The 26,508-nt window shown below is 42.5% G+C and overlaps 1 protein-coding gene and 1 pseudogene across 1 annotated transcript in view; one reads left to right on the top strand and one right to left on the bottom strand.

Moving 5' to 3' along the window:
• Positions 1–26,508, bottom strand: part of CHCHD6 (coiled-coil-helix-coiled-coil-helix domain containing 6) — a 495,888-nt gene that overhangs the window by 78,862 nt on the left and 390,518 nt on the right. The window contains exon 6 of the mRNA XM_006895202.1: positions 3,948–4,018. Within this exon, the coding sequence (XP_006895264.1) occupies positions 3,948–4,018 (71 nt within the window). The remainder of the gene's footprint in view (positions 1–3,947; positions 4,019–26,508) is intronic.
• On the top strand, positions 11,929–12,882 carry LOC102860424 (annotated as a pseudogene).

The raw sequence follows: 26,508 nt of genomic DNA, 5'->3' as shown, positions 1-26,508 counted from the left end.
GATGGGGGACTTATGTCTAAAATGTATACAATACTCGAGCGTCACAATAAGATAAAGGTAAACAACTCAATTGCAAAATAGGCACAGGATATGAACAGATACTTCACCAAAGAAGACATTCAGGTGGCAAATAAACATAGGAAGAAAGGTTCAAACTTCCTAGCTCTGAGAGAGATGAAAACCAAAACAACTATGAGATATCATCTCACCCCAGTAACAACAGTAAAATTTAACAGCGCAGCAAACAACAAATGCTGTTGAGGTTGGGGAGAAACTGGATACACTGTTGGTGGGAGTGTAAAATGGTGCAACCACTCTGGAAGGCAGTATGGCCCTTTCTCAAAAAGTTGGAAATAGAAATACCATTTGACCCATCAATTCCACTACTGGGAATATACCCTAAAGAAACCAGCCACCCAAGCCAATATGTGCACACCCATATTTACTGCTGCTTTGTTCACTATAGCAAAGATCTGGAAACAACCCAAGTGCTCATCAACAAATGAATGGATAGAGAAGCTATGGTATAGTCACACAATGGTATATTATGCAGTACAGAAAAACAGGGAACTCATGAAATATTATACAAAATGTGTGGTCCTGGAGGACATTACACTGAGTGAAATATCTCAGTCACAGAAGAACAAATACTGCATAATGCCACTGTTATATAACAGGATTGACATGGGGGTTGGGGGTGAAACTAAGAAAAAAGGGGATAAATAATGTACATGGCAATGAAATAGATGAGAGAGAGAACTGTATAAAAGGAATATATGATTAGGTATTATTGGCATGAGATAGGTCCCAAAGAAGAGCTGCATAGTAAAGTGGATGGGGTGGGGTGGGGGGACTGTGTAACAATTAAAGAATTTTTTTCCAAAGAGAAAAGCGAACGGGGGGACAGGGAGGGCAGGGAGGAAAATGTGCAACAATAAATGAATGGAAATTCAGGTTCTTTATAAACTTCCATTAAAATCTCAATTAAGAAAATCTTAGAATACAATTCTCTAATTATAGTGGAATGAAATTAAATCAAATTAATAATAATTATTATAAAGCATCTAAATATTTAGAAATAATCATTGTTTAAAAGTAACTTGAGTAAAAAAAAAGTAACTTGAGTCAAAGAAATCAGGAAAAAATATATTTGTGGTGTGCAATATAATAAAAATAGAATAAAACAAAATTCGTAGGATATAAACAAAGATGGGTTTGTAGAGACATTTATAACCTTCAGTGCATATATTACAAAAGAAATAAAGCTGAAAATGGTATTTTACTGCTCTTAGGACAAAATGAAAACCTCCAATACTGTGACAAACTCCTACCTGGTCTGCCAACGTACGTCTTAGAGCTTCAGTATTGTTGGTCTCCTAGCATTTATTACTCTGCAGCCATACTGGTGCTTTTTTTTTTTTTTTAAATTCCTGGAATATGCTGAATTACTTCCTGCCTCAGGACTGTGAACATGCTGAGCCTTTGGTTTGAAATGCTTTTTCCTTCCTCTGGCCAACTTCAACTCTTCCTGCCGTTTCCTTAGAAAAGCTCCCCACAGACCCACCCCCTACCCCAACCTAGGTCTGTTTTCTCTGACATATCCCTTAGAATTCTAACTCTCCTTCATGGTATTCATTACTGCAATTAAAGAATTGGGTAATTTCTCCTTGTTCATTTAATTTTTAAATAGTTAGTCATTCTATAAATACTATAAACTTCTTGGTGCTGGGACTAAAGCATAATACACAATCGAGCTCCCAGTGCTGAGCATGGTGCCTAGGAAATTGTAGAAACTCAGTATCTGTGTGTTGTAGGAGCGAAAGGCTACATGAACTGGGGTTTACTATGTTACCATTCAAACACACACATAACTCCAAACAAAACACCCTCTTTGCTGTCAGGTCAGAATCCAATCATAGCTGAGCCTCCAATGGGTTTTCAGAACCTGTGAATCACCCATCTTTCTCCCAAAGAGTCGAACTGCCAGAGAGCTTTCACTTGTGGATTAGCTGCAAAATGTCCTAAGGAATGGCACCAGAGTGCCCTAAGGAACCACTAGGTTTACTCAGCAGTTGTTAAAGACCTCTTTTGCTTGGGGAAAAAACCTCCCCACTATTACTGCTGACAGCTGTTGACTTTACTGCTGTGACATTTACAATGTAACTGACAGGATTTGCTAATCCAAGAAATCTCCTAATCAAGAATCTTTACCCCAAACAACATTTAAGCAAAATAATTTTCAACTCCACTCAGCTTCCTGCTTAATTCACTTGGAGAGAGACATGAAGTGTTGTGTAAACTCAATTAATTGATTAAACTTGTTCTATCCATCGCCAAGCTATGTGCTGTAAAAGTGGTTCAAATCACAGTCATTACTGTTGACATTCATGCTCATCCCAACAATCGTCAGTCTCCTTGGTCTATTTTCTATGGAGAAGTTCATTTAACCATTACTTAAAATATGAAAAGAGGTCACTGTTTGGAGATGAGGAAGCTGAGGCTGAGGGAAGTGAAGTGACTTATTTAGAGCTGTGTACTACTAGGAAATGGCAGGGAGGGGTTGAAAAGGCTCATCCGACTGCAGAGCTCTGGGAGGCAGTCCATCCTATCACCAGTCTCTGAGAACAGAGAATAACCTAAGCCGTCACAGGTAAATGCTGTGCAGTTATAAACTGAGTTCCTGGAATGGGCCCAGATGCCACTGGGGACTCTCAGGCAAGACTTCAACAAGTCGCTCAGTTTTGGGGCTGTAAATCACATTGAGAGGAGATTGACCATTTTTGTCTTGAGCGGCTGCTGGTGGATTCGAACTGCCAGAAGTGCAGTCTTTGGATTAGCAGTGCAATTCCCTTTGGACTAGGCCACCAGAGCTCTCTTCAGTATGTGGAACACTGGGCAGGTGGAAGGTGCATAGGCTGTTCTTGAAAGTGATCAGAACAAAGCAGTGAAGGGAGAAGAGGACCAGGAACATCCCTTTCTTGACTCCCTTAGGACACTGACTACCAGTTCCTCTCCTAGCTAGGAAAATAAAAAAGAAGGAAGGAAAGGAAGGGGAACAAAGGGAGGAAGGAAAGGAGGGAGGAAGGAAAGGAGGGAGGAAGGAAGGGAGGGAGGGAGGGAGGGAGGAAGGGAGGAAGGCAGGAAGGCAGGAAGGCAGGAAGGCAGGAAGGCAGGCAGGCAGGCAGGCAGGCAGGAAGGAAGGAAGGAAGGAAAAAAAAAATAAGGCTGTTTTCCCCCCTGTGAAAGTGTGTAAGCCAGCTACTTCACGCCTCATGCCTTAATATCTCCCTTTTAGATAGTCAGTGTCTGATTTGCTCATCCCTGTCCAGTCAGTACTCTGAGGAAACAAGCATGTCCCTTTTGCTGAAGAATCCTCCACTAAACTTGGAAACTTTGAGCGTTTGCATCCATAAGCAAAGTCCAGTTCAGAGCAAGCTGTCAGGTTATAGCAACTGACTCTAGCTCTGAACATGCATCTCTTCATCTGGTTGGGTTCTGGTCAACACGTGTCCGGCAATCTGTGGCTAGGTTCAAATGGACATGAGCTGCAAGCTCAGGAGTCCACACTTCTCCCTGAATTCTAGACCTGTTGGTCTCCTCACTCAGCCCCAGTTCCCATATGGAGCCCAGTCAACAAGCCAGGGGTCATCAAGACAACAACCCTTCTCTGCTCATGTGCACATCTGTGCATGCTAAGTGGGCACAGAGACATAATGGAAATACCTCTGTTGCTCTGGCCTCAACTACACTTCAATGTACCAAGGAACCGACAGAGTTGAGTGCTATTTTGGTCAAGTACAGATGACCAATGGTTGCCACTGACTGCGATAAAAGAACTGAGTAACAGATGGCTCACTGTCTTAGCACAGAAATCTGAAATTATGCAAGTTTCAAGCCACCTGTGGACATTTCACATATATACAAAGGCAAGTTTATAATGCTCTTACTTTATTGTGCTCTCCAGTTTTGAAGCAGCTTCATGGAATTGCTCTGAAGACATTTTATACATCTCAGCATTCTAGAAAGAGAAAAACAGAACCAGTTACCAAAGATTGATATTTCCCTCTGGCTCCTTCATGGGATGCAAGCACAGGAGAAACCAGGAGTTGCTAATTTCTTGACCAACATCAATGCAGACTGATGATTAATCCATAGCTTGAGTGCCAGTCCATTGCCTGCTGCTAGAGGATCCTAGATTAGCACAGGCTAGAAGACCATCATGAGGGAGTCTTGTTCAGCACCAACCAAATCATGACCCATGAGCAAGTCCAGCCTGTCATTTGTTTTTGTAAGTAAAGTTTTACTGAAACACAGTTTAAATATTGCCTAGATCTGCTTTTTGTTATAAAAGCAGAATTAGGTAGTTGTAACAGAGATTCTCTGACCTGCAAAGCCCCAAATAGTTTCTTTTAAAAAATGTCTGCTGGCCCCCAAATTGGTCCAGTGTCTATTTTCTAGATGACTCTGACACTCAGAGATGTGAAGTGACCTGCCCAAAGTCACAGAGCAAGTGGCAGCATCTATGCTAAAATCAGGTGCCCGTATTCCCAGGCTGGCACATGCTCTGCTGTTACCATGACCACCTGCCATCCACACAGCAGTAATTAGTCCAGAGTGCTGCAGGAGTTCTAAAGCACTTTTATTCTAAGATTACAGATTTCATGTGTTCACTAAGGGCAGATCGGTGTAGGAGGAGCTCAGGATTGAGAAGACAGTTCCTCCAACCACAGTGACTGGTAGGATAAAGTAGAACTCTGCAAAGGTTCCAAGGCTGAATATCTTTATGGAAGCTAACTGTTCCATCTTTCTCCCATGGAGCAGCTGGTTGAGTTTGAGCCACTCACCTATTGGTTAGAAGCAAAATGCCCTAAGCACAGTGCCATTAAATCCTGGCTCCTCTTCTGTGTGGCTCTGGGTAAGTTACTTAACCTCTTTGTATCTCAGAGGTTAAGTGTCCAAGCTCACACAGGCTCAGAACTCAGCTCTCGCCATTCCATGTCATGAACCCAACTTCTTTACTGGTTTTCAGATGAAATCAACATAAATTCCACCTGCTGAGTCTGTCTCCTATTAGGTAAGAGTGCTAGGAAATCTTATAAATTGATCAACCTTTGACAAGTGGAAAAAAATATGGCTTTAAAGCAGATTTCTTTTTGTGTGTGTGTGAGGCTGTTCTAAGACTCTGACAACCCTCTTTGGTGATACAGACACACAGGGTGAGGCCAAGATGCTGGGTTGAGAACAAGGCAGGCAGTGAGAACCTCACCAGTGGTCGAGATACAAACATCAGCTGATGCTACCTGGTCTGCCTCCTATTTGTCAGACTAATGGCTGCCCCTTCACAGACTCTCAGGAAGCAAGTATGCTCTGATTTACAGAGAGGCAAACTGCTGCTTTAGGCTCCAAAGGCCCTCTCCTGGCATGATTCACTCAATTACTGAAACAAGCTCACACAGCGGAGGGGGGGGGGGACACTTGCCCAGGTCACGTGGATTTCTCTGTCGTGGGGTTGGGGCTCCACCTGCAGGCACACTGGGCTCCAAGCCTGGGCTCTCTCCATCCACTATGGCAGAGAAAGCCTGGCCTACAGGGAAATGTGTCAGGATTAAGGCAGCCCTCAGGGAGTTCTGGTAGCCTAGTGATAAGAAACTGAGCTGCAATTCCAAAGGCACTGGGTTTGAATCCACTAGCTTCTCTGTGGATGAAGGATGGGCAGTCTCCTCATGTGTGGTTTACTGGCTCTGAAAACCCACTGGAGGGTCAGCTATGGGTCAATTCCAATTTGATGGCACATAACAACAACAACAGATGGAAGCTAAGATCTGGCCTATAGCATGAGTCACTGTATGCTCCATGAACAAAAAGGTAACCGAGGACTAAGCGTGGCCAATAATATCCCCCAAGGACCACAGGGAGTTTAAAGCTGTGCCACCCTTTCCCCTCATCCCCATAATGTTCCCACTGACTCCCAGATTAAAGAAGTGTCTGCTAGGACATAGCTGTGGGTGTGGGTGCAGCTGAGGTGCTACACAAGGAGGACCAGCAGCAATAAGAACTGCTCTGAGCTGTCCTCAGGGAGCCAGAAAGCCACTTCTGGCCAGTGTCTCCCAGCTACTCTGTAACTCTGAGGCGGACACTGCCCATTAGCTATCCCCTCAATTCTAAATGGGAAGATAGAGATATGTATCTTAAGGGGTTATAGGAAATGGTTATCTACAAGATGCTACCTCTTCAGCATACCCTCAGCCTCTGAATCAGTATGTCCCTCCCCAACCCCAGGGTTCTTTGGGGTGCCCTGGCAATCACAGAAATACGAAGACTGCAAGTTTCTGGCATGTTTTCTCCAGAACACTCATGTTTTAATGAAGACATTATTGTTCTGCCTCAACCCGTCCCATGCTCTACCAACACAGACAGATACACAGGCCCTAATTTCAAGGGTGCCACACAGAGTGAAAATTAGGACTTCCCTTCCTGCCCAGAAAAATCTCAACTCTGGAACTCCTTTGGTGGATGATCATTTAGGCTTAATTTGAACCTCCTGTTAGACTAAAGTTTTAATTTTTACTTTGTAATGGATTTCACCTGATAGTATGCATAGGAATCAGATCGATTACATCTGCGGAAAAAACCGCTGGAGAAGCTCAACATCAGCTGTGAAAACTAGGCCAGGAGCTGATTGTGGAACAGACCACCAACTACTCATATGCAAGTTCAAGCTGAAGCTGAGGAAAATTAAACCGAATCCACAGGAGCCAAAATATGACTTTGAGTTCATCCTACCTGAATTTCAGAATCATCTCAGGAACAGGATTGAGGCCTTGAACACTAATGAGAGAAGACCAGATAAGTTGTGGGAGGATGTCAAATGTATCATCTAGGAAGAGTGCAGGCAGTCATTACAAAGACAGAAGAGGAAGAAAAGACCAAAATGGATGTCAGAAGAAACTCTGGAAGATTGCACTGGAGCGTAGAGAAGCCAAAGCACAAGGAAGAATTCAAGACACTAAAGAGCTGAACAGAAGATTCCAAAAGGCAGTGCGGAATGGCAAAGCAAAATATTACAATGAAATGTGCGAGGAGCTAGAGTCGGAAAATCAAAAGGGCCGAACTCGTTCAGCATTTCTTAAGCTCAAGGAACTGAAGAACAAATTCAAACCTAGAGTTGCTATAATCAAGGATGTATGCTTTAAGCAGAATATTAAATGATCCAGGAAGTATTAAAAGAAGATGGAAGGAATATACTGAGTCATTGTATAGAAAGGAATTGGCAGACACAGCAGAATTTAATGAAATAACATTTGAGCAAGAACCTATGGTGATGAAGGAAGAAGTTCAAGCGGCTTTGAAGGAAATAGCAATAGATAAGGCCCCAGCAATAGATGGTATACCAATTGATGTATTTCAGCTAACAGATGCTGCCCTGGGATGTGCTCACCAAGATGTGCCAAGAAATCTGGAGAACAACCACTTGGCCAACTGACTGGAAGAGATCTTTATTTGGCGAGCTCTGGTGGCTTAGGGGCAAGAAGCTGCACTGCAATCCCAGAGGCGCGCAGTTCAAATCCACCAGATGTTCTGCTGGAGAAGGAGGAACAATCTCCTCCTGTACCAGTCAGATCCGTTTTGACAGTACACACACGTAAATAATAAAAATAAAATTAAAAAAAGAGATCTACATTTGTCCAAAGAAGGGTGACCCAACAGAGTGTGGAAACTACAGAACAGTATCATTGATTTCACATGCAAATGAGATTCTACTGAAGATTATCCAAATACAACTGGAACAGCACATCAGCAGAGAATTGCCAGAAGTCCAGGCTGGGTTTAGAAGGGGTCGTGGTACTAGGGATATTGTAGCTGATGTTAGATGGATCTTAGCTGAAAGCAGGGAATACCAGAAGAATGTCTATCCGTGTTTCATTGATTATGCAAAGGCATTTGACTGTGTGGATCATAACTAACTGTGGCTGACTCTGAGAAGAATGGGAATCCCAGAACATTTAATCGTGCTAATGTGAAACCTATACTTGGACCAAGAGGCAGTCATCAGAATAGAGCAGGGTAACACTGCATGTTTCAAAATTGGGAAGGGTGTATGCCAGGGATGTGTCCTATCTCCATACCTTTTCAACCTGTATGCAGAGCAGATTATCTGAGAGGTAGGGCTCTATGAGGAGAAGTGTGGCGTCAGGATTGGTGGAAGATCTATTAACAATCTGTGTTATGCAGAGGACACAACCCTGCTTGCTGAAACTGAGGATGATCTCATGCACTTGCTGCAGAGGGTCAAGGACTGCAACCTTCAGTATGGACTGAAGCTCAATGTCAAGAAGACAAAGATTCTCACCACTGGACCAATTGGTAGCATCAGGATGGATGACAAAGAGATTGAGATTGTTCACAGCTTCAGTTTGCTCGGCTCCATGGTCAACACTCTTGGCACCAGCACAGCCAGGAAATCCAAAAATGTATTGCGATGGGAAAGTCTGTTGTTAGGGACCTCTCTAAAGCACTCAAGAGCAACGGTATCTCTCTGGAGACTAAGGTGCGCCTGATACAGGTCATGGTCTCTGCAATCACTTGTTATGCATCAGAGAGTTGGACAATGACTAGGGAAGATAGAAGGAGAACTGATGCCTTTGAGCTGTGGTGCTGGAGAAGAGTATTGAATGTACCATGGACTGCCAAGAAAACAAACAGATTCATCCTAGAGAGGGTCAAACCAGGCTACTCCTTGGAGGCAAGGATTCTGGGGCTTCATCTGACATACTTTGGACATGTTGTAAGGAGGGACAGATTCTTGGAGAGGGACATCATGCTTGGGAGGGTGGAGGGACAGCGCAGGAGGGGAAGACCCTCTATGAGGTGGACTGATTCAGTGACTGGGGTAATCGGGATGGGTGTGTCAGAGGCAGTGCGACTGGCACAGGATAGAGCAAGGTTTAGGGCTGTTGTACATAGGGTTGCTATGAGTTGCAAAGGACTCGATGGCACATAACAACAACAACAGGGGAAGGCCACTGTCTTCCAGTGGTACACTCACTGGCCAATGGAGTTGATCAGTGAGTGACCTTTTGTGTCTCTGTGCCAGAGACTGTACCTCCAACAATGGAGTCAGGGCTGTGTGAATCTGGGAAACAGCTGAGTTAGACGATTCGCTCAGGTTGAACATGTGGTAAGCTAGGTTTGTCACAGGTCAAGAGGTAGCTTGTGATCACCCCACTGCAGATTTTCCTTCTATTTCTGTGGTACTTGGAGAAATTTCTGCCCCACATGGCCTGTCTCGCCTGCAATCTGCCTAAGCTGATCTACAAGGGCTGTCTGGATGCTACCAGATCACTCACCACCCCTATTCCCTTGGTCTGTAACTGGGGAGAGTTGAATAGGTCTCTTGTGCTCATTCACGCCCTCGCATCTACCAGGCCTACTTGAGATGGCTACACACGCCTAACACCTTCTTCCGAAGTGCTCTCACCCTAGGCAGATTCCTTGAGCACACAGGTGGGGAAGACGTGAACATTCTAAATGAGATTTGCTACCATAAACATTCACCCAGAGAACCTGTTAGACACAAGGACATTCAGAGAAAAATGTGACCCACTTCCAGCCTCCTGGTGGAGATCAGAGATGTCAGAATGCCACAGCTACAAGGGAACCACTGTCAGCCGTGCCTAGAGCTGTAGGGGCATTTGCCAGATGAACAACACAAGCTGGGCGGTCAGAGTGGCTTTTCTGGAGCCGATACCTAAATTGAGGACTTTTTTAAAAAACATAAAAAAAATAATATTACTTAAATAAAAAACAAACACACAAACAACAGAAAGGGCAATCGAAAGTAAGCCTCCTCTCCACTGTGTTCCCTCCATCTTTTCTGTCCTCCTGCTGCGCAGCCATTTAGAGTCCAGTGTGCACATTCACACATCCCACATTTTAGGAATACAAATCAGAACACACAGACCACAAGGTACTACAACTTACTTCTCCACTTAATTCTTTGAGACTGCATCCTTTTAAATAATACTCTCAGTAATATTCTATGGTGGGAGCGAAATGTTGTATGCCACTGAGTTGGGACCGATTCATAGCTGAACCTCCAGTGGGTTTTCAAAGGCTACAAGTCACCCTGGAGGATTCTGCCCATCTTTATCTGTAGGAGCATCTGGTAGACTCAAACCACCTGCTTCTGACTTGACAGTGCAACTCCTTACCACTAAGCCACCAAAGCTCCCTGTGTAAGTAAATATTCTGTTAAAAAAAATCATAAGTTCCCCATCCAAATGAATTGACATTGTTTCTAGTTTTCTGTTATCAACTCTGCAGCTAGCACTTTGTACTTGAGCAGACTTTTAAAGGTATATTCTAGAAGTCAAATTAATGGGTTGGAGGGTACATTCCTTTTTCATGAACTGAGTTGTCTTGCCTGAGCAGAAATGAAAAAAATAATTAAGAGGTGGGTCTTCCAAGCAGAGGCAACAGTATGAGGCAACACAGGGTAGCACCAACTCACAGCTTATCAGGGATATGAGACCTCGATCTGATGCTAATGTAATATATGAAGCAATGGGCAAGACCATGGATGGACAAAGAAACATATCCTAGGCCATGGATGATCTCAATGCATGCTGAATGAGGGGTAATAAAGGGTTTACTCAGGAACAATTAGAAATGTTCTCAGAAAGAACACTCTGGCAACTGCGTGGAAGATGGGAGCCTAGGTTTTAACAGCCAAATTGCCAGAGCTAGGAAAGCTTGAGTCTCCCCCAGCTCACTGTCTCAAGGAAGCAATGAGTGGGCTGACACCTGGAAATGAGTTCTATTACCCATTTAGAAATCACTGGAATACCCTTCTGAAATGCATTGTCCTGGATTTTCACACATTAATTAGCATCCAATGATCACAAACTATTATTTCTGGGTGATTTTCATTCCCATTAGACTCTTCAGTTCCAGATTTTCCACTCTTCTCCTCTGCCCTATAAACAGACTCCCCTCCTCCTCCACACAAGCCTGAAAGCAGAAGACCTGATCTCCATTAATTAAATCTGCCATTAAAAATTAAATAACGTGAATAAGAAGGTGTGAGTGCTATCTCTATGGGTTTCAAAAGTCACAGTGTTTCTTCAATTACTTCCCAAGCAGTTTTCATATTTCATACCGTCTGATTTCTCTAAGGGCCTCTACTTGACAGATCAAAAGAGAGTGTGAGGATGAGGGGAAGCTGGGTGAGAAGGTGCAGGAGTGGGAGGAGGGGAGCTCACTGCAGCCCAGAGAGCTGGCCCTGCATCCCCGTCTTTGAGATGAGAAGAGGGGTGCAGAGTAGGGGTGGGGGTGGGAGAAGACATATAAATAACCTACATTAAGGTGGTGTAGGTCTGTACCAGCTCTGTGAGATACAGTGGAAGCAAGCCAGCATGGAAAGTGTGTGAAATCCACACACACCTGGACTGATGGACTGTGACTTCCAGGCTTGGGACCCTTAAAAGGAACACAGATTGTAGCTACCAGTAATGAGTATTCACTGTCTACCTGTACCCAGGTATGCTAAATACAGAAGAGTTTATTGCTAACTGGAAGGGAAAAAAAATTAAGGCCCAAGGAACAGTGTTGCAAGGACAAGCGGAATGGTAGTCACAACATGTACGCATGCCGGAACTGGACTGCTGGATCTAGACCCACCTCCTACTATTTGCCATGGGCAAATGTTCCTATCTCTTTGTTTCTTTGGCTTATCTGTAAAAAGAAAGCAATACAAGAACCTCCTTCATACTATTTTGAGATCTCAATGCAGTAATATGTCTGAAATTCTTAGAACGGTGTAATAAACACTTCATATAGGTTTTAAGAAATTCACTCTCTCTCCAGGCGTCCTCGTGAGAGTGACATCGTCTTTAAACCCTGCGTGGCAATCCCTGACGCACCGCAGTGATGCCCAGGGAAGACAGGGCGACCTGGAAGTCCAACTACTTCCTTAAGATCATTCAACTTCTGGATGATTATCCGAAATGCTTCATCGTGGGTGCAGACAATGTCGGCTCCAAGCAGATGCAGCAGATCCACATGTCCCTCCGCGGGAAGGCTGTGGTTCTGATGGGCAAGAACACCATGATGCGCAAGGCCATCCGGGGCCACCTGGACATCAACCCGGCCTTGGAGAAGCTGCTGCCTCATATCCGGGGGAACGTGGGGTTTGTGTTCACCAAAGAGGATCTCATAGAGATCAGGGACATGCTGCTGGCCAACAAGGTGCCGGCTGCTGCCCGTGCTGGTGCCATTGCTCCGTGTGAGGTTACCGTGCCAGCCCAGAACACTGGTCTGGGCCCCGAGAAGACCTCCTTCTTCCAGGCTTTGGGCATCACTACTAAGATCTCCAGAGGCACCATTGAAATTCTGAGTGATGTGCAGCTGATTAAGACTGGAGACAAGGTGGGAGCCAGCGAGGCCACCCTGCTGAACATGCTGAACATCTCTCCCTTCTCCTTCGGGCTGATCATCCAGCAGGTGTTTGACAACGGCAGCATCTACAATCCTGAAGTGCTTGACATCACAGAGGAGACCCTGCATACCCGCTTCCTGGAGGGTGTCCGCAATGTTGCCAGCGTCTGTCTGCAGATTGGTTACCCAACTGTGGCCTCAATACCACATTCCATCATCAATGGGTATAAGCGGGTCCTGGCTTTGTCTGTGGAGACTGACTACACCTTCCCATTGGCTGAAAAGGTCAAGGCATTCCTGGCTGATCCATCTGCATTTGTGACTGCTGCCCCTGCGGCCGCCACCACTACCGCAGCTGCTCCTGCTGCTGCGGCCCCAGCCAAGGTGGAAACAAAGGAAGAGTCGGAAGAGTCAGACGAGGATATGGGATTTGGTCTCTTTGACTAAAAACCAAAAACCCACCAACTCTGCCAGCTTTGTGTGAAACAAGGAAATAAAGGCTTCATTCTCTTAAATTAAAAAAAAAAAAGAAATTCACAAATATCCTCCACACTGATGCATTTAACCAACTATACATGAGGAAGAAATATGCAAGGATATTGCAAGAGTGAGGGACATTTTCTGGAAGATGGGGGGAAAAATCTGTTTTATCTGCTGTTTTCCCTAGAAGTTATGAGTGTCTTGACATATAATGTTGCTGTTAGGTGCCATCTAGTCAAGTACAACTGATTCACAGCAACCCTACAAACAAGACCTGAACCCTGTCCTATCCTGTGTCATCCTCATCATTTCTGAAACACATGAGCCCACTGTCCCAGTAACTGTATCAATCCATCTCACTGAGGGTCTTCCTCTTTTGCTGACCCTCCACCCTTCCAAGCATGCTACCACTTTCTAAGGAATAGTCTCTCCTAACAACATGCCCAAAGTATGTCAAACAAAGCTTTGTTATCCTTGCCTCTAAGGAGGACTCCAGTTGGACCTTCTCTAAGACATATCTGTTTGTTCTTTCAGCAGTCGATGAGATATTCAGTACTCTTCCCCAATACAACAACTCAAAGGCTCCAATTCTTCTGTCATCATTATTCACTGTCCATTTCTCAGATGCATAGGAGGTAACTGGCTAGAACATGGTTTGAAAAAGGCTCACATTAGTCTTTAAGGTCACTGTGTTAAATATTGTGTTAAATAATGATTAAGACATAGTCATTTATGTAGTCAGCCTCCCCTGTGCCAAACCCTCTGTGGGAGGTGAGGATTCAGCTGGTGCTGGTCGGGGGCAACCTGGGATCAACACACTGGGCTGTTATTAAGGCTCAGAGGTAACTGAGGGCAGGGTCTCATAGATATATGTTGGGGGAGGGGAGTATTCTGGGATCAACATTGGGTATTATCAAGGTTCACAGGTAACTGTGTGATTGGAAATGTTAAGTGAAAAATGATAAACTTAGAACTTTCCATAAAAAGTGAAAGCATTTACCATACAGTTTGGGAAAATATAAGTGTGACAGTCATTGACTATCTACTAAGGCACAGCTTCAGGTATTTCCAAATAGGCTAACTCCTTTGAAGGTTCAAAATAATATTTCACAGTAGGAATTACTGCTCCTTTTCAACAGATGAGGAAACTGAGGCTCAGTGAGCAAAGCGATCTACGGTGGAACTACTGAACCTGTGAGCAGCTGAGGCAGTGTGCAAAGACGTCTGTTTACTTCCAACATGGCACCATTTTCTCCCTTGTGTGTCCAGCTGTCCTCCAGGATGAAAAAAAAAAAAAAAGAAACAAACAAAAACAACCAACAAACCCAGCACTGCAAAAAGACACATGGACAAGACACAGCTGCACACAAAAATAAGGGAAGACTATTACTGTTGTTGTTCCGAGCCAAGGAGAGATCCTGACAAAAATCAGTGTAGGCTGGAAGAGGGCCAAGTAGTAAATTCCAGATATTGGAGAGAAACAAATTGAAAACTCCACACCAAGGAGTATTCAGCAGGGGCACAAGGTGGTCATCTAACGTAACTTTAAACTCACCAGCCTAATTACCCACAGCGTCTCAGAGCTCATTTTAGGAGAGCAAAGAGAGGCAATAGATCTAAGATTTAAAGAAGTCGATCATCTGAAAAAAAAAATTTATAAAAAACACCCCACAGGAAATAAACACATCTTTTTATAATGGTCTGAATCATTAATAGAAATATTGTTTTGTTTTTAAATTTTATTTTATTAATTTTAATGAACGTTTACAGAGATTTTGGCTTTCCATTCTTGAAATATTTTTAAAAGGTTGTTGTTATTGTTGTATTCTAGAGTCAGAACCAACCCAAAGCTAACCGCTGGGTTTACAGAGGTTGTAAACTGCCCATCTTTCTCCTGTGACACAGCTGGGGGACCTCAATCACATGCCTTAGCCATGTCAGTGCAATTCTTGACCACTAAGTTACCAGAGGAATGTCTCTCTGTGTTTCATTGACTATGCAAAGGCATTTGACTGTGCAGATCATAACAAACTGTGGCTGACTCTGAGAAGAATGGGAATCCCAGAACACTTGATCGTTCTAATGCGAAACTTATACTTGGACCAGGAGGCAGTCGTCAGAACAGAGCAAGGGAACACTGCATGGTTCAAAATTGGGAAGGGTGTACGCCAGGGATGCATCCTATCTCCATACCTTTTCAACCTATATGCAAAACAGATTATCTGGGAGGCTGGGCTCTATGAGGAGAAATGTGGGGTCAAGATTGGTGGACGATTTATCAACAATCTGCGTTATGCGGATGACACAACCCTGCTTGCTGAAACTGAGGAGGACCTGAAGCGCCTGCTGCAGAGTGTCAAGGACTGCAGCCTACAATATGGATTGAGGCTCAATGTCAAGAAGACAAAGATTCTCACCACTGGACCAATTGGCAGCATCAGGATGGATGGTGAAGAGATTGAGATTGTACACAGCTTTAGTTTGCTTGGCCCCATAGTCAACAGTCTTGGCACCAGCAGCCAGGAAATTAAAAGGCACATTGCCATGGGAAAGTCTGCTGTTAGGGACCTCTCCAACGTGCTGAAGAGCAGTGGTGTCTCTCTGGAGACTAAGGTGCGTCTGATACAGGCCATGGTCTTCATAATCACCTGTTATGCATCAGAGAGTTGGACAATGACCAAGGAGGATAGAAGGAGAATTGATGCCTTTGAGCTGTGGTGCTGGAGAAGAGTATTGAGAATACCATGGACTGCTAGGAAAACAAACAGATTTGACCTGGAGAGGGTTAAACCGGGTGGCTCCTTGGAGGCAAGGATTCTGAGGCTCCGTCTAACTTACTTTGGATATGTTGTGAGGAGAGACCAGTCCTTGGAGAGGGACATCATGCTTGGGAGGGTGGAGGGATGGCGCAGGAGAGGAAGGCCCTCTCTGAGGTGGATTGATTCAGTGACTGGGATAATTGGGATGGGAGTGTCAGAGACAGTGCGATTGGCACAGGACAGAGCGGAGTTTAGGGCTGTTGTATGTAGGGTCGCTATGAGTCGCAGGCGACTCGACGGCACATAACAACAACAACAACAACAACAAGTTACCAGTGTTTCCTATTAAAAGATTAGAACAAGTAATCAATGAAAATTGAACTTTGCTAAGTAGCTAAACAACTTATGAAACTGATCAACTATATCTCCGTCTTAACCTCAATTTCACAATTGTTCCTTTCACCTTTTCACTCTCTCACACTCTCAGCCAGTCCCAACTTCTGAGCACTGATTGTTTCAGTCAGGAGTTATTACTAAGGGCTGCTTTTGTCCGCATCTGCTCATCTAGAGAGAGTGACGCCTGTTTCCTCACGTTACTACAGTTACCAGGATGTAAGTACTCAGATCACAGTCTTTCACAGGTCCTGAGTTCCGACTCTTTCAATCCCTCTGTTTACATGGAGTCCCTCTGTGTAATAAGGTATCTGGTCTCAGTCCAAGAAGATCTCTGACCTTTGTCCCAGTTTCTTGAAGATAACCTCTAAACCCCTGAATTACCCCAGTGAAAGCAGAGTCTTTGTTATTATTCATAGGACCTTTGGACCACACCTGGCAGTTTATGCTATTGAGGTAACTCAGGCTGGAGGCTGGCCAAGCCAGAAAGATCAATTATGAGATTAGATCGTTAAACCTTTGAGTTGCTGCTTTCATTTAATCTATATTAACTTATGAATGGACTATTGTGAGGACTTACCTGCTAAGTATTCCACACCTGACCCCTACACTCTTTCTCCTCCTACAGCTTATTATCAACACTGTTAGAGCATTCTTTAACTACAACTCTCAGTGGTAAACTTTCTAATGTCCCCTTTGTCAGCAGAGCATCTCCTAAGGCTCTTGTCAAGATTTTGTTGTACATCATGGGACTAACTCACAGCTGACCCTCCAGTGAGTTTTTAGAGAAAGTAAATCTCATTAAATGATACTGCTCATCTTTTTCCTACAAAGCCGCAGGTGGATTTGAACCACATGCCTTTGGGATTACAGTGCAGTATCTTATCACTAGGCCACCAGAGCTTCCTTGGCCTAATAAATTCTCCACTGTTCTTTTGAGGGGAGCACTGGGGACATAGTCCATAGGATGCTGTGCCACTAACCCAAATGCCACACCTCTCTGGTGGTTCAAATCCATCAGTATCTCCCCCTCTTATAGCCTTAGAAAACAACCAGAGGGTCAGCTATGAGTTGGTTCCACTCAAAAGCAATGATTTTACTGTTTTCCTCTGCTCATTCTTCCCTTGTTCACCTGAGAAATCTCTCTTTCAGTGTGTGTGTGTGGGGGGGAGGAGAGAACAAGAACTACAGTACCATCCTCTTGTCCTCCTGTTAGGGTTAAAACCAACAAAACTAGGAAGGAAGAAGTTCATGTCAGGTAAAACATGACCCATCAACAAACAAATACTAACTACATTTATAGAAAAGGCTGCCCACTCCTAGAAGCAATATAATTAGTGTTTTAGGCTCATGAGTGACATCAGAGAACAGTGGACAGGAAGAGGAGCCAGTCACTCAACTCTGAACTCTCCAGGATGACATCTTATTGACTCTGACACCAACCCCAAGGCATGCCCAGGAGCACTAGGAAGTCTTATTAACGCCTCCTCATCCCCTCCTTATGAGCCCTTCCCTTTAGGGACATAATTCTTCTAATAAATAGATATTTACTTTTTGTCTTCTGCCTCTTAGCCTTTCTCTTCAGCCTCATGGGCTAACTAAGGCCTTGGCCTACACTCTAGGCCCAGCACTTCAACAAAGTCTCTCGGCCTATGCTGGGAATATTCTGAGCAAGATCAGCAATGGCCCTTCTCAGGGCCTGCATGCTATGGTCCTCAGGGCCCGCATGCTGTACACTAAAATCGGCCCTTCTAAGGGCCTCACAGTGTATACTAAAGTCAGCTCTTCTCAAGGGCCACTGAAATTACTGAAACTGTACTACCTTCGGAAGTTGGGCATGTTTTCTTATCCAGTCTCTTTCATCTGGATTAATTCTTTAACCAGCAAGGGGAATGAACGAGGGCCTTGATCCCACAGTAACTTTCTGCTGGGCAATGTAAATTCCCTCACCCTTACCTCCCAAACAAAATGAATCACTCCAGTTTCAAAGCTCTAAAGCAAGACATGTGTCTTACTAATACTTTCCAAAGTTTCCACTAATTTTATATTGACATGTCCGTCTCTCTGATTTAGGAGGCCTAGAGGCACAGTGTGCAATGGTCTAGGGGCTAATTTAAGGGGTTGTCGTCCAAATCCATCAGCCATTTCAATTAACTGTGGTTTGAGTGAAAAGTTAGAAAGCGTATTGGTTTTTCATTCATTCATACACATTGTATTAAAACACTAAGTGTAATACTCACAATGTCTGATCAGTCGCTTATTGCTTTTCCTTTCTCCCATCTTAATAAAATGTCTACTTATTTATTAATTTATACTCTTTTCTCCTTCCTTCCCATCCTTGGTAACAAACTAAGCATGATTGTGTGTGTAAACTTCTCTTTAGCTTTTTTGTAATAGTGGTCTTTTACAATATTTGTCCTTTTGTGACTAACTTATTTCATTCAACATTATGTCTTCTAGATTCATCCATGTTAGGTAGTGTTTTGTTCATTCTTTATTGTTCTTTAATGTTGCACAGTACTCTACCATGTGAATGCACCACAGAATCTTTATCCATTCATCTGCTATCGGGTAATTAGGTTATCTCAATCTCTTTGCTATTGTGAATAATAAATGTGTATGTATATCTGTTCATGTGGTCTAGTGGCAAGAAGCTGTGCTGCAATCCTGAAGGCACATGGTTTGAGGCCACCAGCAGCTCTGCGGAAGAAGGATGGGTAATCTCCTCTTAGGTGATTAACTGCCTCTGAAAACCTGCTGGAGGGTCAGCTATGGGTCAATTCTGATTCGATGGTATACAGCAACAATAATCACTAAGAGGTGTTGGAGAAGATTATTGATTATCTCATGGACTGCCAAAAGAACAAATAAATCTGTCTTGGAGATAATGCGACCAGGGAGCTCCTTGGAAGCAAGGATGTCTCACATATTTTGAGCAGTGTGTGTGTGTGTGTGTGTGTGTGTGTGCGCGTGCGCGCACATCTCCTTGGAGAAGGATATCTTGCTTGGAAAGGTAGAGGGTCAGTGCAGGAAGGAAGACCCTTAACAAGACAGATTGACATAGTGACTGTAGCAATAGGCTCAAATGGTACAGAGATGATGAAGATGGCACAGAAGAGGGCCAGGTTCTGACTGGTTGTTCACAGCGCTGCTATGAGTCTCAGTCAAATTGACAGCGCATAGTAACAGCTATCACTAAGAGACCATCAGGAGCTCTTGTGGCCTACTGGTAAACAGTTGCCCTGCCAACCCAAAGGTGTGTGGTATGAATTTGCAAGCAGCTCAGCAGGAGAAATCTCCTCTCAGGAGGGTAATTTCCTCTCCTGTGATTTATAGCCTCTGTAAAACAACTGGAGGGTCAACTATAAGGCAGTTCCAAATTGACAGCATCTGGTGCCGTAGTAGGCCATCCTAACCTCAAAGCCAGGCCTCTCTGGCAGTTCAGATCCACCAACTGCTTCACTAGAGAAAAGTGGCAATATCCATCTACTGTCATTTATAGCCTCCTGAAAACCTGCTGAGAGGGTCATTCCATTCCAACTCAACAGCAGTGAATTTGAGGTTTTTTTCCACTGAAAAAAATAATCTAATGATCTAATGATCTTGAACATTTCTTTATGTGTTTGCTGTCCGTCTGGATATATTATTTGTTGAAGTGTCTTTTCCTGTCCTCTGTCCATTTGTAATTGGGCTTTTTTTGGTTAAGGTGCTAGAATTTTCTATATTAAAGATGAGATCCATATCAAATATATTTTTATAAAATTATTTTTCCAATATGGAGGTTCTCTTTTAACTTCTTTGGACAAATGTTTTGACACACATAGGGATTTAATTTCTCAGGAGGTCCTAATCATCTAGTTAATCCTCTGCTGACTGCATCTTTAGTTGTACTTGATTATTTACTACGAGGCCACCAGAACTCCCTATTTATGACATAATTTAGGGATCTTAAAATTGTGTCTATTTTGCTCCAATGATCTTTATATATAGTTTTAGGTTTTATATCTTGGTCCTTGATCTATCTTGAGTACATTTTTTTCCACATGATGTGAGGTATGAATGTGTTTACATTTTCTGTAAATAGATATCCAAGACTGGAAGCATCATTTGTTAAAGATACTGTCTTTACTTAATGGATTTTATTATCTTTTTTAAAATATAATTTTAATTCTATACTGGTGTACTTACAAAGTTCGTATATATTGTTTTTTACACCGGATCTTTCCCCTTTCTTTTCCCCTTCTGATAAGACAATCTCAAACATCAATTGTCCATAGGTGGAGAGATTTACTTCTGAGTTCTCAATTCTGTATCACTGGTCTATGTATCTGTCATTGTACTGGGTACTACTACTTTGATTATGGTGGCTGTGTAGTAAATGTTTTGTAGTAATATCTTTTTTAAAAAAATTATATTTATTTATTATTGTGACTTTAATGAACGTTTACAGATAAGTTAGATTTTCATTCATTCACTGTTGCATATTTTGCCCCATTGCCAGATCACTTTAGGAAAAAGATTGTATTCACTGTTGCGTAACTTCCTCCCCCCCACTCCTCCCCCAGTCCACTTTGCTCTGCACCTCTTATTCTGGACTACTGTTATATAAATAATGCTTAATCACATATTCCTTTTAAACAGCTCTTTCTTTTTTCCTGTTTCAATGCAGTGTTCATTATTTATTCTCTATTTTCTTAGTTTTCCCGCATTGCCCATGTTTTATAACAGTGCTGTTGTGTAGTAAGTTTTGAGATCAGGAATATAAGGTCTCCTCTTTGCTTTACTTGATTTGCTTGTGTGGGGTCTCCTTTTTCAAATAAAGGTGAAAATTACTTTATCTTTTTGAAGAATGATGATGGAATCTGAATTGGGACTGCATTATACATTGCGTTTTCATTATGTTAAGCCTTCCTACCCATGAACATGGTATATACTCCTGTTCATGTGGCTGGCTCTGGTGAATAGGGGTATATACTCTCAATCGTGTAGGTGTCTCTTTTTATTTGTTGTAGTAGTAGTATTTTGTAATTTGCATAGGTCTTTGGTGTCTCTGATTAGATTTATTCCTAAGCACTTAATCTTTTTAGTGGTTATTATTCATGTATTGTTTCCTGTACTTTCTTTGCAGAGTTCTCTTTGTTACTGCACAGGAATCAGACAGAGTTCTGCAAGCTGGTCTTGGACTCTACTGCTTTACTGACTGGTCAATTAGATCCAGTACTTTTCTTGCTGAATCTCTGTGATTTGCTTTATATAAAATCATATCTTCTACAAATAGAGATTTACTACCTCTTTGTCAATGTGGATGCCTTTTATTTCCTTTTCTTTCCTTGCTCTGGCTAGTAATTCCAATATGATACTGAAAGTCATTGTTAAGTACCATCAAGTCAACTATAACTCACAGAGACACTATGAACAACGTAAGTGTACCTTGCCCTATCCTGCACTATGTTCATAATTTCCAATATGCTCAATCCCACTGTTACAGTCACTGTGCCAATCCATCTTGTTTAGAATATTCTTCTCTTTCTCTGACCCTCCACCTTTCCAATTATGATGTCTTTTTCCAAGGGTTGGCCCCTCCAGACAACATGCCCAAAATATGTAAGATGAAATTTCACCACACTTGTCACTAAGGAGACAGACTTATTCATTCTTTTGGCAGTTCATGGGCTATTTAGTACTCTTCTCCAACATCCCAATTCAAAGGCATTGATTCTCTACTATCACTCTTATTCACTGTTCAGATTCCAGATGCATAGGAAGTAAATGAAAAGACCATGGCTTGGATCAGATATACCTTAGTTTTTAGGCTCATATCCTTATCCATTAACATAGTGATATAGGGCATCGTTGCCTATTTCCTGCTCACAAAAAAGAATGTTTTCAATCTCTCTTGAGTTAACTTTGGCCACTGGTTTTACATAAATAATTTTACTTGTTTTGAGAAATTTCTCTTTGATTCTTCTTTTTATAAATGTTTTTATCTGGAAGGGGTCTTAAATTTTGTCAAATGTCCTTTCTGTATCAATTGAGATAATTTTGTGCTTCTTCTTCTTGTTTTATTGATGTGTTGGATTATTGTTATTGCTACCATCCTTGTACACCTGAGATCAATCCCACTGAATCATGATTTTTAAAAATATCTTTGACCTCGGGATCTTGTTTCATTCTTTATTTCTATGAGGAGGAATGTAGCATCTGGATTTGAGGAAGACTCATCAACAATCTGTGTTATGCAGATGACACAACCTTGCTTGCTGAAATTGACGAAGATGTGAAGCACTTGCTGCAGAAGGCCAAGGACTGTGGTCTTCAATATGGATTAAAGCTCAACATCAAGAAAACAAAGATTCTCACCAATGGGCTGATTGGCAGTGTTATGACAGACCACGAAAAGATGGAGATTGTTGACAGCTTCAGTGCTTGGCTCTACAATCAACACTCTTGGTACTAGCAGCCAGGAAATTAAGACTAACTTCACTGGGAAAATTTGCTGCCAGAAACCTCTCCAAAGTACTGAAGAGCACTGATGTCAGTCTGGAGACTAAGGTGTGCATGATACAGGCCATGGTCTTTGCCATTACTTGCTATGCATCAGAGAGCTGGACAATGACTAGAGATAATAGAAGGAAAGTTGATGCCTTTGACATGTGGTGCTGGAGAAGAGTACTGAATATACCATGGACTGCTAGGAGAACAAACAAGTTCGTCCTAGAGAGCGTGAAGCCAGGCTGCTCCTTGGAGGCAAGGATTTGGAAGCTTTGTCTGACATACTTTGGACATGTTGCAAGGCGGGATCAGTCCTTGGAGTGGGACATCATGCTTGGGAGGTGGAGGGACTGTGCAGGAGAGGAAGACCCTCAATGAGATGGACTGATTCTGTCACTGGGGTAATGGAGGTGGGTGTGTGAGAGACAATAAGGTTGGCTCAGGATAGAGTAGGGTTTGGAGCTGTTGTTCATAGGGTCGCTATGAGTTGCAGGCAATTTGATGGCATGTAACAACAACAAGAAGATTATTATTTGTGTCACCTCCTTCTTGTCTTAACTAGTATTGTGTCAGCTCTGTTTTTATCACTTTGGCCTTAAGTTGTACAACAACTTGACAGTCTGTATACCTCCAGTTCCAGTTTGATTCTCCTTGAATCCCCTCATCGTGACTGCAGAAATAATTCTTCCAAAGCACATGCCTAACTATAGCCTCTTTCAATGTACCTCATTCTCACTCTTCCAGGAAGCCCGCATTCCCTGGACAGCAGTGTCATGTTTTGTTTCTTAACACATCTGTCATTTAAATCTTGCTACAGTGTGAACTGATAATTAGACTGTTAGTGACAGTGGTTTTAGGTGAGACTCCTTCGAAAAGTATTTGCATCTGTGAAAAGGCAGAGAAAAAAAAAAGAAACATATGATTCTGTCTCTCTGTATTGGTATTATAATCTCTCAGTGTCAATATCACAATGAAGAGTATTAGGTTGAACTTTCAGGACTATGTCTTTTCCATGATCTGGGTTAGGATCCTTCTGCGGTGTAGGTATAGTGATCAAGGAGAAGAAAGTTTATTAGTTACTCTGTCCCTACAAAGTAGTAAAAAAAACTAAGATTCTGGCATGTATGCATGTACATAAACACATACTTTGCACCCTGTAAAGGTAAAGAAACGAAAATAAAAAATAACAACAAAAACATCCACATAAGCTCTATGGCCTCCAGTCCCTCTGATGGTGATCAATGGTCAATCTGTTGTAAGGTATTTGTTGTTGTTGTTATGTGCCATTGAACTGACTACTACTCATAGTGACCCCATTCGCAATAGCTCTCAACCCTGTCCTATCTTGAGCCACTCTCACTGTCTCATACCTACCCCCATTACTCCAGTCACTGTGTCAATTCATCTCATCTAGGGTTTTCCTCTCCTGTCCCTCTACTCTTCCAAGCATGATGTTCTTCCCCAAGGACTGGTCCCTCCTGGCAAAATGCCCAAAGTATGTGAGATAGAGCCTTAAAATTCTTGCCTCCAAGGAGCAACTTGGTATCTCTCTCTCTAGGACACATCTGTTTGTTCTCTTGGCAGTTTAAGATATGTTCTACACTCTTCTCTAGCACCACAACTCAAAGGAATCAATTCTTTTGTCATCTTTTTTTTTCATTGTCCAACTCTCAGATGAATAGGAAAAAAACTATGAATACCATGGCCTGGATCAGATGTACCTTAGTCTCCAGTCTGACATCACTGCTTTTCAGTACTCTAGGGAAATCCCTGACATCAGATTTTCCTAATACAATTTGTCTTTTGACTTCCTGACAGCTAGTGCCAAGAGTGTTGACTGTGGAACGAAGCAAGGCTGAAATTGTTAACAATCTCTCTTCTCCATCTATCATGGTGCTACCAATAGGGCCAGTAGTGAGACTCTTTGTTTTCTTGGCATTGAGGTTCAATTTATATTGAAGGCTATAGTCCTTAATCTTTTATAACAAATGTTTCAGGTCTTCCTCAGTTTCAGCAAGCAAAGTTGTGTCATCTGCATAACACAGGTTGCTGTTAAGTCTTCCTCCAATCCTGATGTCAAATTGCTCCTCATACAGTCCATCCTCTCGAATGATCTGTTCTGCATATTAATTATAAAAGTGTGGAGACAAGGATATATCCCTGACACATTCCTTTCCTGATTCTGAACCATGCAGTGTTTCCTTGCTCTGTTCTGACAACTGCTTCCTGGTCCAAGTATGGGTTTCATATGAGCATAATCAAGTGTTTTGGGATTCCCAATCATCTCAAGATTAGCCAGAATTTGTTGTTATCCCCACAGTCAAATGCCTTTGCATAGATAAGACATTCTTCTGGTACTCTTTGCTTTCGGCCAAGATCCATCTGTCCTTGGCTGTTATGTCCCTAGTGCCATGGCCCCTTCAAAACACAGTTTGTATTTCTGGATAAATGTAAACTGTAAAAACTCATTGCTACATGGCCAGAACTGTCTCAGAGCTGCCCTTTCAGTGGGTTTTCAGAGGTTGTAAACAGAACAGGAAAAGACTGTCTGTTTTTCTCTTGGAGCTGCTATTGCATTCAAACTGCTCAAGAGGCATCACTTTTAGGTTAGCAGCACAACTCTCTACCCAGTAGACCATGAGGGCTCCAGATAAATATCAAACTCTGTCAATAAGTAATAATTGTACAGTACCCTTTCCCCAAATTTTACTTAAATTGAATACTGCATATTAGCCACCAGATGTCTATGTGAGTTTTAAAATTTACTCTCAAGCTATTTTTACTGTGAGTAGCCAAGACATAGGTGTAGGTGAGAAGAACTAATCCTTTGGGTGTACCTGAGCAACCTACTGGGTCTATCACAGGCTAAGGAAGCATGCTTTATAAACTATGTTTTACAGACAAGGTGCTTTAATCTACTTTTCTGGAGCAGGCACATACCCACAAGAAACTGCATAATTTGGCCACTTACACTAGCCATATTGTGCCACTTCTTATAAACAATATTAGTGATCTTCCATAACAGAAGCTTGTCAAACACACAAAATCTACTCAAGTTTGAGAGTCTTATGAGAAAAGGCTATGTTAGAGTGTCTGAAAAGGGACAAGAAAAGAATTAATTCAGAGGAGTGGGAGTAAATACACTGGAGACACTGGAAAAAAAATAAGAACCCATGAATAGATAAGATACTGACAGACGCAACCCTGGACATGTTCGCCAGTCCATTTTAAGAAATCTGGAGGACAGCTGCCTAGCTGGCTGAATGAAAAGATCTGTATTTGTTCCCATTCCCAAGAAAGTTGATCCAACAGAATGTAGAAATTAATGAACAATAATGTTACATTATTAATATCACAAGCAAGCAAAATACTGCCAAAAATCATCCAAAACCAGCTGGAACAGTATATTAGCAGGGAACACCCAATTTGGGTTTAGCTGTGGTACCAGGGATATCAGTGTTGATGTCACACGGATCCTGGCTGAAAGCAGAGAGTATCAGAAGAATGTCTATCTGTGTTTTACTGACTATGCAAAGGTATTTGACTGTGTGTATCACAACTATGTCACAACAAACTACGGTTAACATTAAGAAGAATGAGAATTCCAGAACACTTAATTGTGCTCATACAAAATCTATACCTAGACCAAGAAACTATAGCCTGAACAAAACAAGGGAACACTGTAAAATCAGGAGGAACATGCATCAGGATTGTATCTCTTCTCCATACCTATTCAGTCTGTATGCTGAGCAAACAATTCATGAAGCCAGGCTCCATGAAGAAACATGTGACATCAAGTTTAGAGAACAACTCATGAAAACCTGTGCTAAGCAGATGATACGACCTTGCTTGCTGAAAGCAAAAGAGGCTTGAAGCACTTGTTGCAGAAGATCAAAGATTATAGCCTCAACATGGATTACATTATAACATCAAGAAAACAAAGGTCCTT

The sequence above is a fragment of the Elephantulus edwardii genome, unplaced genomic scaffold (assembly GCF_000299155.1).
Source record: "Elephantulus edwardii isolate Elephantulus edwardi_28Jun2011 unplaced genomic scaffold, EleEdw1.0 scaffold00161, whole genome shotgun sequence".
NCBI lineage: Eukaryota > Metazoa > Chordata > Mammalia > Macroscelidea > Macroscelididae > Elephantulus > Elephantulus edwardii.
Note: the sequence above shows the minus strand (reverse complement) of the source record. Positions and strands in the feature narration are given on the sequence as shown.